Here is a 14,091-nt window from a genome sequence, read left to right on the forward strand (position 1 = left end):
TATCTTGCTAACAACCTTGCCAACAATTGAGTTTATATACAAATCAAAGTGTGGCCCATCTCTGCTCAAAATCCATTAATGACTCACAGGGATGAAGACCAAGAGGCTTAAATCTGTTCTGTGGTTAGTTTCCCAAACTACATTATCTGCCATGTAGTTCAATACCTGCCTAAAGCAGGTACTCAATAATTTAACAAATGTTAGCTATTATTACTAGTGGCACTATCACCATTATCACCACATACTCCTAGTCCATGGCTATAACCATGATGTACTACTTGCAGTGCCCTGAGATGCCAGCCATATTATCATATCCCTATGGGTTCTAGTTGGTCTGGCAAATTCCTATTTATCTTTGACAACGCAACTCAAATGTGTTTGAGTTATCTGTGTGAAACCCATTCTCTGATCTTCCTACCCTAAATAATTAATTTCTCTTTCTATTTCCACAGGGACCTGTATGTCCCTTTATCACTGCATTCACTAGTGTATTATCTTCACTCCTAGACTCTGAGGAAAAAACAATGTCATCTTTACCTATGCATACCTGTTGTTCAAGTACCAAATACAAAATTCTGTAGTAATGAACTACAACATAATTTAAAAGTAATGAAACTGTTTGTCCAGCCTATACTTGGGAAACTCCAAGGACAGAAGATTCAAGATCTCCCAAGGCAGCCTTTATCATCTACTGCCTGAGACAATTCTTCCCTATGGACCACACAGAATAAGTCTAAAACACTTATGTAGTGTTATGTGGCAGTCCTGTGATATAAATAGGGGATATACCAAGGTCAATCAGAAAGAATTCCTACTCTTTTTTTTTTTTACAGTCCCTGCTCATAGGTAACTCACATTATGATAAAGAAGTTAAATACATAAATATAGTATTTATAAATCAACATTGATAACAGCAGTAATAGAGATGACCAGAGTGCTATGGGAGAATATATGAAGAGTACCTATTCTGCCCTGGGACCCTGGAAGGCTTCCTAGAAGGGCTGCCACCTTGCCTGAGACTTTAAAGAACAAACAGAAATTGTCCACAGGAGACTGGAAAATGCTATAGGGCCAGACATGAACAAATGCATAGAATAGAGTCTGGTATTTAGAGCTGAGTGTGGGTCACTGAGCATGTTTTCTCTTCTTCCATATAAATCTAGTCATGTACCATATAATGACATTTCATTCAATTGTGGAACACATATACAACAGTGGTCCCATAAGATTATAATAGAAGATTAAAAATTCCAATCACCTGCCAGACTGGTGGTGGCACAGTCAATAGAGCATCGACCTGGAACACTGAGGTCCCAGGTTTGAAACCCCAAGGTCGCCAGCTTGAGTATGTGATCATTAATATGATCCCAATGTTGCTGGCTTGAGCTGAAAGATTGCTGTTTTGAGCAAGGGGACCCTGGCTTGGCTGGACACCCACCCCCATCAAGGTATGTATGAGAAGCAATCAGTGAACAACTAAAGTGACACAACAAGTTGATGTTTCTCATCTCTCTCCCTTCCTGTCTGTCTCTCAGAAGAAAAAAAATCCTATTACCTAGTGATGTTGTAGCCAAACTAATGTCAGCACATACATTACTCATGTTTGTGGTAATGCTGGTGGTGTAAACAAACCTACTGCACTGCCAGTTGTATGAAAACAGCACACACAATTAACAGCAGTAGGGTATTCCATCTAGGTTTATGTAAGTTCACCCAATGATATTTGCACAACAATGAAATCATCCGACAACACATTTCTCAGAACATATTCCAATGTTAAGCACTTCATGACTATATTCCCAGTTCTTCCCCCTCAGGCATTATGACTAAGCTTTTAGTTCTTTCACCATTCTGGTGTCTTTCATTTGAACACATGCTAGGTTAGTCCTCAGAACTGAGTGTAACATTCTTATCACAATCTGATCAACATATAGTAGAGAAGCCTATCCCTTCCCTACACTCAATGCCTAGTCTTGACTGACATCTTGTCTCAGCACATTCATCCAGTTGTTTCTTCACATATATAAGACAGATAAATAAATAGGTAAAACGGGCTTCAGCAAAACTGAAAACTTGAGATGTCTCTATGGGATTCTGTTCTTTAATCCTGCTCTAAAATTGGACATACCTACACAGAAGTGGTCAAAAAGTTACACTCGTCACTTGTTATGGACAATTTATCTGTTTGCCTCTTAACTTCACTGAGTTATTCTAGATCCTTTGGCCTGAAGTAAAAACTCCAGAGATTACTAATCTTATTTTTTCTTTTTTTCCAGTTTCTTGTCTCAACCATCCTCTGGTAATGTGCTCTTTTCTCAAATTTGAAGAGTCTCTGGATTAGAAGATACAAGCATTTAGTCAATTTTGTCGTTACTGACCTGCATTTCATACTTCAGAGTCATGTGGAAGCACCAGGATCCCATTCCTACCACTGAAATTAAAACAAACAAACACAACAATTAGCATCAAATTCTTTGGAGGGGGCTAGAGTGACTTGAGAAGACAACAGGACAGACACGTCAAAGCACTGAGCTTTACAGAACAAAGTTTACGAAATCTTGTGTCAGGATATAGAGACCTTGCATAAGCTTTATAATGAATGAAATTTTGGTTTAGAAAAAACAAATATAATATAAGTTCTCTTAAATTCTCTCCAGTACAGGAATTACTAGTTTAATCAATAGTCTTCATTCTTTCTATAAAATACATTATCTGATGCTCAGGGTAAGCTTTAATGCCATAGCTGGTTAGCTACTCCTTAGTACTTCCTTGATGTTGATCCAAATAGCTGAAATGATTTATTTTATTTAGTCCAAGTATGCTTATTGAGAGCCAGTCAGTTATGTTTATTCCCAAATGTTAGTGCCACTATATTTAGTTATCAGAATTATGACTTCATAAAGAGAGCTGCTATTTCTACAAAAAAACTATTTCATTTATTTGTTTGTTTGTTTATTGAGAGATTGATTTATTGCTCCACTTATTTATGCATTCATTGTTTGATTCTCATATGTCCTGATCAGGGATAGAACCCACAACCTTGGTATACAGGGATGATGCTCTAACCAACTGAGCTACCTGGCCAGGGCTACAAAAATATTTTAAATGCTTAAAATACTCAATAAGTGAGTTGCTAATAAAAACTGCTGTTGAATTAGATGTGGATAAGGTATCTGTTATAGATTAGGAAAAATAGTAAAAATCTAAGATTCTGTATTCATGTCTCAGAGTTCTTCCCAAATGCCTCTATTTTAAATAAATTGTTTTCATTTCAGGCTCCAGCCTAAAACACTGAAACACAAGCTAAGGCCACAGGAACCAGAAGAGGAACCATTACAGCCTGTTTTCTGCAGTAGGCTATTTTCTTTTTTAATTTTGTTTTATTTTTATTTATTTTTGTTTCTCTTTACTTCCCTTCCCTCTGCTCCCTCCCCTGGGTAACCATCTCACTTTTATCTATGTCCATGAGTCTCAGTTTTATTGTTGTTTTAGATTTTATTTATTGATTTTAGAGAGATGAGGAGAGAGAGAAAGGCAGGGGGGAGGAGCAGGAAGCATCAACTTGTAGTTACTTCTCATATGCCTTGACCAGGGAATCCCAAGGCTTTGACCAAGGCTGGTGACCTCAGCATTCCAGGCCGATGCCTTATCCACTGTACCACCACAGGTCAGGCCATGAGTCTCAGTTTTATATCCCACCTATGTGGGATATATATTTGTCCCTCTCTACTCCCCTCCCCCTTGACTCCCTCCCCCTGGTAACCACTTAACTTTTATCTGTGCCCATGAGTCTCAGTTTTATATCTCACCTAAATGCCTATTTTCTACCAAGATTTCTTTCTACCTTTCTACTTTCATTTTCTACCAGGCAACTCTCCTGGCCACCTCATTTCCTCATTTCTTATTCACTGACTACATGGCTATTTACAATCTGTGGTTCTTGCTTCTCTGGTTGAGCCGTCACTGCATTTTGACCACGAGGCTGGTAATGTTTATTCAAAGTGTAGTCATATAAAAACCATAACAGCATATGCACAAAGACTATGAACTATTAACTGAAAATGAAAATACTGTTTCTGTTGGGTGATGGGATTACAGGTACTTTATATTGCTTTCCAAATTTATCTTCAATGTTACCATCAAATACTTTTTTTTAACAAACTAGAAAAAAGATCATTGATGTTTTTGGCAATGTTTGGAAAACTGAGACTAAAAAAGGGGAATAAATAAGTTAGTAAGCAAGTTATAAAATTATTTGTAAAGGTACTTTCTATAGCACATTGATTTGATGTCTAATTACTAAGTGTAAGTGCTATAATCTAAAATGTTATTAATCTAACATACTCACTTTCCCCTTGACAAGAGGCATAATGTTCTTAAGATCATTTCAGATGATTTTGATTTAGTCTGAAATTGACAGACTGTAGGTATGGTCATACTAAACTTAAGGCAGCTCCAAGCAAAGAGTTTCCAAAGGTCCTTTTCATGGAGAAATGACTTTGTGTCTCTGACATTTCTACTTTAGTAACTTTCTATTTCAGCCTTGGACTTAGAAAGAGATAACAAAATCTGTATTAGACATTTTCCTTCTCAACTTTTTTTGACTATTTTACAACTAATTTTATTTTTCCTGTTTCCAATTATTTGCTCATTTAAATAAATACACAAGAAATATATTTATACAACTACAAACAGATTTTTGTTTATTCATTTGTAGTTCATCTGCCCTAACTGTAACATAAGCTCTCTGGGCACAAAGATTTTGTCATTTTTGTTTTCACATAATATGTATGCAAATATATTTGTAAAGAGTAAGTGAACATATTTCCATTTTAAAGGAATAAGATAAACTACAATTTGCAATTTGGGGAATAAAGAAAAATTAAATCTCATGCAAAAAGTTTCTTTTGGCTTGGTTCTAGTTTAGATAATGAAGTTTTAAATTACTGGCACAATGATTTTAGTCATGTACCACCTAACAGTGGAAATATGTTCTGAGAAATATGTCATTAGGTAATTTTGTTCTTGTGCAAATACTTACACAAACCTAGATAGTATAGCCTATCTAGGCTTTATGGTATAGCTTATTGCTCCTAGGCTACAAACTTGTGAAGCATGTTACTATACTGAATACTGGAGGCAATTTTAACACAATGGTATTTGTGTAATTACACATATCTAAACATAGAAAAGATACAGTAAAAACACAGTATACAAGATTTAAAAAATGGTACACCTGTATAAGGCACCATGAATGGAGCTTATAGGACTGGAAGTTGCTCTGGGTAAGTTGATGAGTGAATGTGAAGGCCTAAGGCAGTGGCCGGCAAACTCATTAGTCAACAGAGCCAAATATCAACAGTACAACAATTGAAATTTCTTTTGAGAACCAAATTTTTTAAACTTAAACTATATAGATAGGTACATTCCTTATCGAGGTAGTGCCCGCATGTGGTATTTTGTGGAAGAGCCACACTCAAGGGGCCAAAGAGCCACATGTGGCTCGCGAGCCGCAGTTTGCAAACCAGGGAACTAGGGAATTACTGTATACTTAGGCTATACTAAATTTATAAAAAATAATTTTCTTTCTTCAATAATAAATTAACCTTGGATTCCTGTAACCTTTTACTTTATATAAATTTTTTCATTTTTTTAAACTTTCAACTCTTTTGTAATAGCATTTAGCTTAAAGCACACACATTGTACAGCTATACAAAAATATTTTCTTTACATCTTCATTCTATTTTTAAATTTTATTTTTAAAACTTTTATATATATATTTTATATATATTTTTAAATATTTTAAAAATTATTGATTTTTAGAGAGAGAGGAGTGAGAAAGAGAGAGAAGGAGAGAGAGAGAGAGAAGGGGGAGGAGCAGGAAGCATCAACTCCCATATGTGCCTTGACCAGGCAAGCCCAAGGTTTTGGGCCGGCAACCTCAGCATTCCAGGTCGATGCTTTATCCCACTGCACCACCATAGGTCAGGCTAAACTTTTATATTAAAAACTAAGACACAAATACACACATACATAAGCCTAGACCAACACAATGTCAGGATCATCAATATCACTATCTTCTACCTAAACATCTTGTCCCACTGGAAAGCCTTCAGGGACAGTAACACACAAGGAGCTGTCATCTCCTGTAATAAGAATGCCTTCTTCTGGAATACCTACTAAAGGACCTGACTGAGGTTCTTCTTGAGGAAATAGGTCCATGGTGATTTGCTGGACTTTTCTTTCTTTCCTTTCCCTTCCTTCCATCCCTCCTTCCCTCCCTTCTTTTCTTTCTTTCTTTAATCCTTTTTTTTTTCATTTTTCCGAAGCTGGAAATGGGGAGGCAGTCAGACAGACTCCCGCATGCGCCCGACCGGGATCCACCTAGCATGCCCACCAGGGGGCAATGTTCTGCCCCTCTGGGGCATCGCTCTGTTGCATCCAGAGCCATTCTAGCGCCTGAGGCAGAGGCCACAGAGTCATCCCCAGCACCCGGGCAAACTTTGCTCCAATGGAGCCTCGCTGCAGGAGGGAAGAGAGAGAGAGGAAGGAGAGGGGGAGGGGTGGAGAAGCAGATGGGCGCCCCTCCTGTGTGCCCTGGCCGGGAATCGAACCCAGGACTCCTGCACGCTAGGCCGATGCTCTACCACTGAGCCAACTGGTCAGGGCCAATCCTTTTTTTAAAAGATTTTACTTCTTGATTTTACAGAGAGAAGAGGTCGGGGGGAGCAAGAAGTATCAACTCATAGTTGCTTCATTTTAGTTGTTCATTGGCTGCTTGTCATGTGTGCCTTGACAAGGCACACCCAGGGTTTCATAAGAAGCATGTTGAGATCTGCAAAAGCTTCTGATAAACCCTTCATTGTGAATTTTCTTGGGCATTCTTCTTTTTCTCTCCCATAGTTTGTTTTCCTCTTGCCTCTTCTCTAGCTGTGTGTTCCTATTCCAGTTCCAACAACTCCTCCTTAGTTCCTCAAGAACAACCTCTAGGAGCTCCTCAGTGTTATCCTCACCCACCCCATGTTTAAGTTGGCTTCTGCCATCTCAACCAGCCTTGTTGACTTTTGTAACCTTTTTACCCTTGGCAAATCCTTTGAAGCCATGAAAGAATGTCCTAAGTGTCTCTAAATACCTGTGTACTGGTTTTTGTGTGCACTTACATTTTCAGCTCTTTTGGATAAATACTCAAGAGACATGCTTGCTGGATAATATGGTGACTGTATGTTTAGTTTTATAAAAAACTACCAAATTGTCTTCCAAAGTGTCTGTACCATTTTTCATTCCCACCAGCAATGAATGAGAGTTCCTGTTGTATCATGTCCTCCCAACCTCTGGTGTTTTCCGATTCTTATTTTGGCATTCTAATAGATTCATAGTGGAATCTCATTGTTATTTAATTTGCATTTCCTGATGACAGATGATGTGGAGCATCTTTTCATATTATTTCCTATTGTATATCTTCCTTGGTGAGATGTCTGTTAAGTAGATTGTTTCCTTATTGTTGATTTTTACATTTATATTTTATATACAAAGAATTCTTTGCATATTTTGGATAACAGTCCTTTATTAGATGTGCCTTGGCAATTTGTTTTTCTTTGTATTCAAGTTTAGGGTTCCTCTCCTTAATTTCCCCTACTCTTGTTCTGGTTGTTCTAATTATAGTTTTTGGATATGTAAAGTTATAACATGGTTCCAAAAATAAAAATAATACAAAAAATTATACTCAAGTGAAGTTCACTCCTTTTTCTATCCTTCCTACACACTACCTATAGTAACCAGTTTTTTTGTAGTTCACCCTTTCTATGTCTCTTTGAAAAACTAAGAAATTAAGGGAGAATGAAATGCATTGAATATTTAATAAGGGCTATTTAAGAAAAGCAGAAAAAAGAAAAAGAAAAAATAAAGAAAGGCAGAGAAACAAGCAAGAGAATGAAAATGAAATAAAGAAATAAAAAGAGTCAGAGAGAAAGAAAGTGATTGAAATGGAAGACAGGCAAAGAGGATTCAATATACATATAACTGGAGTCCCTAAAGAAAAAAAGCAAAACAATGAAACAGAACTTACATTTAAAACTGTAATTTAAGAAGACTTTTTGAAAAGAAAAAGACCAGAATCTACATTTTTGCCTCATAAAACTGACTTGTAATGTTCAACTATGAAACAGGCCTAATAAAAGTACTAGATAAAATCCTTAAAGCACTGGGGTAAAGATCAATCAGATTACTTAAAAGGACAAGAAAATTATGCTGGCTTTAGTAAGCAACATACAAAGAAAGATACCAGTGGCACAGAATTTCTAATGCAAACCAGGGATTTCGTATTCCAACCAAAGTCAATCAATTCTAATTTTATTTCTTCTGTGGGGGTTGGTGGTGATATTTCTGTTATTAGTTTCTAAATATTGATTCATTTATTTTTTTGAAGTCATTTAATTCAGAAGTATTATGCTACAGTTTCTTTTTGCTTTATAATTACTTGTGGGGGAAGAATGTCCATGAGCCAAAAGGGTTTGATTCTCATTTTCTGTTTTCTTTCTATAGTAACTATATATGAAAGTTGATGGCTTTTTTTGGTCATTTGGTGGAAAGAACAAAGGATTAAAAAATCTGTAATTCAAGACTGCCCTCTTCTGTCACAATAGTGAAGTTCATTGTCTTTTCCATATATATTTCTTTAAGGGGGGGTGTAGGGAAGGGTCTAATGTGTTTTATAGTTATTTTGTTTCAGTAGGATCTTAATTCCTCCCTCTAACTTCCTTCTTTCCTTTCACTGACACATCTCCAAAGGGTGCCTCCCCCTTTCTATTTATCTATTTCCCAGAAATGATATATTTCCTAAACTGCTACCTTAGGCCTCCCATACTTTGATGACTTTACCTTTAGCTAGTACTGTGATCTACCAGGTCTTAGACTGCTTTCAGAAATTTTGTATTTACTATGAAGCTTTCTCTTTCTATTGGTGTTCTTGTCAAATTTAGGCCCTCAACTCCTCTCTCCTCTTTTCCACGTAGTTTTTCAAACCTCCACAAATCTAAAACATCAAATATAGTTGTTTGAGTGGTGTTTATTTCTTTTCAAAAACAATGTAAAGCTCACAGTGTTCTTTTTCCTCTTACTAAGGCTGAAAGTGTGGGTTAAGTATGGTTTTATTTACATTTTTAAAATTTACATCATTTCTTAACCTATATGATTTTCTGGGAATATGAGTGGATAGAATCTGACTTAGGAGGTCACCATTATCCTAAGTTAACCTGGAAACCCTCAGATCTTTTCATTCCTATTGTTATTACTGATTATGATTGCTGGTATTTTATAAACATTCTTAACACACCCCAGCAAGTAAAGCAAATGGCTAAGTTTGTGGACAAGTCTTCCTTTTGAAGAAAAATCAAGTAACTTTCTTTTTTTTACAGAGACAGAGAGAGAGTCAGAGAGAGGGATAGATAGGAACAGACAGACAGGAACAGAGAGAGATGAGAAGCATCAATCATCAGTTTTTCATTGCGACACCTTAGTTGTTTATTGATTGCTTTTTCATATGTGCCTTGACCGTGGGCCTTCAGCAGAGCGAGTAACCCCTTGCTCAATACAGCAACCTTGAGTCCAAGCTGGTGAGCTTTGCTCAAACCAGATGAGCCCACGCTCAAGCTGGTGACCTCGGGGTCTCAAACCTGGGTCTTCCGCATCCCAGTCCGACGCTTTATCCACTGCGCCACCGCCTGGTCAGGCTCAAGTAACTTTCTTATAAACATCATACATGGACATAAAGATTCAGAAATCAAAGTCTCTCAGATCCAATTACAATCCAGTTCCGGTAGAATCTGATATGACACACTACAGCTAACAGATTGTGGTAATTAGAAGTCCTTTATTCTTATTTGTAATAACATCTACCTTGAACTAAAACAAAAGAAATTGTGTTTGGTTTTAAAAATTATATAAAAGAAACAAACTAGAATCCACATTCTTTGCTATTTTTGTCTTTATGATAACAATGCAATAATGTGATAGAGTGCTTGTCCCATCTTGGGCTTTTAGTAAAGTTCATTCATCCATCTATCAAACCTTTATTGAGGACTACTAAATTACCAGATAATAGGAATACAAAGGTAACTAAGACACATTCCCTGCCTCACAGAAAGTAGAGGAATATAAGAAAGTTGCAGAAGGTTAAATACAGTACAGTGCTTTACAAAAAGTCTAAAAATATGTGAACCATCCTATATATACTTTTAACAGTACATATATAGATAGTATAAATACAAAAATGTGGAAAAAATAATAATTAAATTCAGTATATAACTCTGGAAGGTTTGCACTGGGAGAATGAGGGCAATAAAATCAGGTATGAAAACACAGGAAGCTTCAATTTTATCTATATCTATAGTTTATAGTTGGTTTCTTTAAGAAAAAAAGGATCTGAAACAAATATTGCAAAGTGCTAAGATCTGACAAAGCTTGATGATAAGATACATGGATATATTTGTTATATTATCTCTATTCTTTTCTGTATGCTTTGAAATATTTTGTGATTTAAAAAATGCATTCAGGCCCTGGCCAGTTGGCTCAGTGGATAGACTGTTGGCCCAGCATGCGGATGTACGGGGTTTGATCCCCGCTTAGGGCACACGTGAGAAGCAACCATCTGTTTCTCTTCCCCTTCCATTTCCCCTCCTCTCTCTGTTTCCTTCTTGCAGCCGGTGGATAGGTTGGTCTGAGCGTCAGATAGCTTGGTTGATTTGAACATTGGTCCCAGGTACAGCTCAGTCAGGGTGCATGCAGGAATCTATCTTCCCTCCTCTCACTTAAAAAAAGTGCACTCAATTTACTAGCAAGATTTATGGAGTTTTAATTTGGAAGTTTCATAAAATGTTCAAGTTGTGTAATAAACAACAGAAAATTAAGAACCAATATTAGGAATAAATGAGAAAAACAGCCTGAATACTGAACATCATTTTTTAGATGAAGTTTTATACATACCTGTGAGTGCTAAATAAGAAGCAATGTACCGCTTTTCCAGTCCATCTCTAACACTTTGAACTGCACCGAAAATTGGAGGTATAATCATTATCAGGTTACTCACTGTATTCCCTATAGGAGAAAAACATGAGAAGATAATTAGGTTTAATCAGTACTACTTTAAATAAAGATATATGTACTTGTACCTTAACAAAAATTAAATAGATAACTTCTCAGAAAGATGGTGGAATGATATTTACAAGGTGCTACAAGAAAAGTCTATATTCAACAAAAATTTCTTGTAAGAATCCAAGTAAAATAAAAATACCTCAAACAAATGAAACTAAAAATTGTCAACCTGATCATCCACTAAAATATATTCTAAATTCTAAAGTAAAAAGAAAAAGGATCTCAGAAAAAACCTCAAAGATACAGCAGGAAATGAGATAGGGAGAAGGCAGCCTATATACCAATGCCACTGAAAGGGTGGCCATGGATACAGTATGACAAGATAAATACAGGAGTTAATTTTGTCTACTGAATCAAATAGCAACAAATCAATGTTTGTATTTTGCATTTCTCTTTAAAACTTCATTTTGTAGTAATGTTTTTAGTTTATAGTTTAGCAGAAATAAATAATAAATAAATGCCTAAACTATTTTATAAATTGATTTTGGGTAGAATAAACTGGTACACTACAGTAAAAATTCCAAGTAAATTATTTCCAACATTGGAGCTGATGTTAAGACAAATATCAGTTAACAGACATATACAGAAACACTCTACACTACAACAACAGCATATATATTCTTCTCAAGTGCACATAAAATATTTTCCAGCATAGACCATAAATTAGGTCTCAATAGACTTAAAAAGATAGGTATCTATAAAGTATCTTATCCAACCACAACAAAATGAAGTTAAAAATAAAAGAGAGAAAACTGGAAAACTGCACAGACTTATAAAAATTAAACAACACATTTTTAAATAACCACTAGATCAAAGAAGAAATCACAAAGAAAATTAAAAATACTTAGATAAATTAAAATGAACATACAATATAACAGCATTAATGGAACACAACAAAAGCAGTGCTCAAGGAAAAATTTATAGCTATAAACACATAAAAAACAAGGATCTTCAAGCTGATTTGAAAGAATGCTACTTAATAATATAAAAATACACAACACACTGGGAAGGTAAATACCTACTGAAATTTGGAATACTCTAATACTGTAATAATATAATGATGTATTAATCACTCTAGTATAAAAAAAGTAAAAGGAAAAAAGTACTAAAAATAACTAGAGCTACAATAATTTGTTAATGAATACAAACTAAAAAAAACAGGTGAACTGTAGTATCAAAAACCTAAAAGGGAAGAAAAGAGTAAAGGGTAGGTAGAGTTTTAGTATGGGAAGTTACGGTATGTTATCAACATAGAAGAGATGGTTACATGTAATCCTCATGGTAACCACAAAGCAAAAACCTACACAGTATAAACACAAAATATTAAAAGAAGGGAATCAAAGCATACCACTTCAAAAAATCATCAATTCATAAAGCAAGGCAGCAGAAGAGGAAGACAGGATAAGGGAACCACAAAACAGCCAGAAAAGCATTAGTAGTCCTCAGTAGGCATTAGTAAATCCTAACCTACTAATAATTGCTCTAAATGAAGTGAAATGATGAGAAAAGATATTACATGTAAGTGAAAACCAAAAGAGAACAAGGGTACTTATTCTTATATCAAAGAAAATAGATTTTAAGCCAAAGAATGTAACAAGAAACAAAGAAGATTATTATGTAATAATTAAGAATTAATTCATCAAGAGAACAATTGTAAATATATATGCACCCAACATCATAGCACCAAAATACATTAAAAGCAAATACAGTTCTGAAGTAGAAAATATCAACAGAAAACAATATAATAATAGTAGGGGATTTTTATACCCCACTTTCAACAATGGATAGATCATCCTGACAGAAAATCAATATAAGCCCTGGCCGGTTGGCTCAGTGGTAGAGCGTCGGCCTGGCATGCAGGAGTCCGGGGTTTAATTCCCGGCCAGGGCACACAGGAGAAGCGCCCATCTGCTTCTCCTTCCTCTCTGTCTCTCTCTTCCCCTCCGGCAGCCAAGGCTCCATTGGAGCAAAGATGGCCCGGGTGCTGAGGATGGCTCTGTGGCCTCTGCCTCAGGCACTAGGATGGCTCTGGATACAACAGTGATGCCCCAGAGGAGCAGAGCATCGCCCCCTGGTCGGGCGCATGCGGGAGTCTGTCTGACTGCCTCCCCATTTCCAGCTTCGGAAAAATGCAAAAAAAAATAATAATAATAATGCAAAAAAAAGAAAGAAAATCAATATAGTAGGTTCCCTTATGTTCTGAGACCTCCCTGAAACCATGGATAGTACTGGACCATATACTATGTTTTTTCCTATATATACACACCTATGATTAAGTTAACAGCTTCTAATCACTACTCTTGTGTTTTCAGTCTACAATAAAGTGAAATCAGGGTTACTTGAACACAAACACTGCAATACAGCAACAGTCAATCTGATAAGTGAGACTGCTGCTAAATGACTAATGAGTGAGTAGCGTAGACCATGTGGATATGCTGAGCAAAAGGACAATTTACAAAACAGAACAGGACAGTGAAAGATCTTATCATGTTACTCACATTAGCATTCAATTTAAAACTTACAAACTGTTTATTTCTGAAATTTTCTACCAATATTTTCAGACCACAATTTAATGCAGTTCTGAAACTGGGGAAAGCAAAACCATGAATATGGGGGAATTACTGCACAGAAAAGCTGGCCTTCAACTACACTTGAGACCAAATGAACCTAACAGACATATATACAAAAAGTTCTATCCAAGAGCAGCAGAATACACATTCTCATCAAGCACAAATGAAACATTCTCCAGGACAGAGCATATAACACATCACAAAACAAGTCTTAGCAAATTAAGAAGACTGCCTGACCTGTGGTGGTGCAGTGGATAAAGCATCGACCTGGAATGCTGAGGTTGCTGGTTCGAAGCCCTGGGCTTACCCAGTCAAGGCACATATGAGAAGCAACTGCTTCTCACTCCCTTACCTTTCTCTCTTTCTCTTGTCT

The 14,091-nt window shown here is 36.2% G+C and overlaps 1 protein-coding gene across 1 annotated transcript in view; it reads right to left on the reverse strand.

Moving 5' to 3' along the window:
• Positions 1-14,091, reverse strand: part of ACER3 (alkaline ceramidase 3) — a 134,293-nt gene that overhangs the window by 62,905 nt on the left and 57,297 nt on the right. Inside the window, exons 2-3 of the mRNA XM_066249681.1 lie at positions 10,981-11,091; positions 2,379-2,431 (exon numbers count right to left, since the gene is read on the reverse strand). Coding sequence (XP_066105778.1) covers positions 2,379-2,431; positions 10,981-11,091 — 164 coding nt within the window. The remainder of the gene's footprint in view (positions 1-2,378; positions 2,432-10,980; positions 11,092-14,091) is intronic.

The sequence above is a fragment of the Saccopteryx bilineata genome, chromosome 1 (assembly GCF_036850765.1).
Source record: "Saccopteryx bilineata isolate mSacBil1 chromosome 1, mSacBil1_pri_phased_curated, whole genome shotgun sequence".
NCBI classification, from domain to species: Eukaryota; Metazoa; Chordata; class Mammalia; order Chiroptera; family Emballonuridae; genus Saccopteryx; species Saccopteryx bilineata.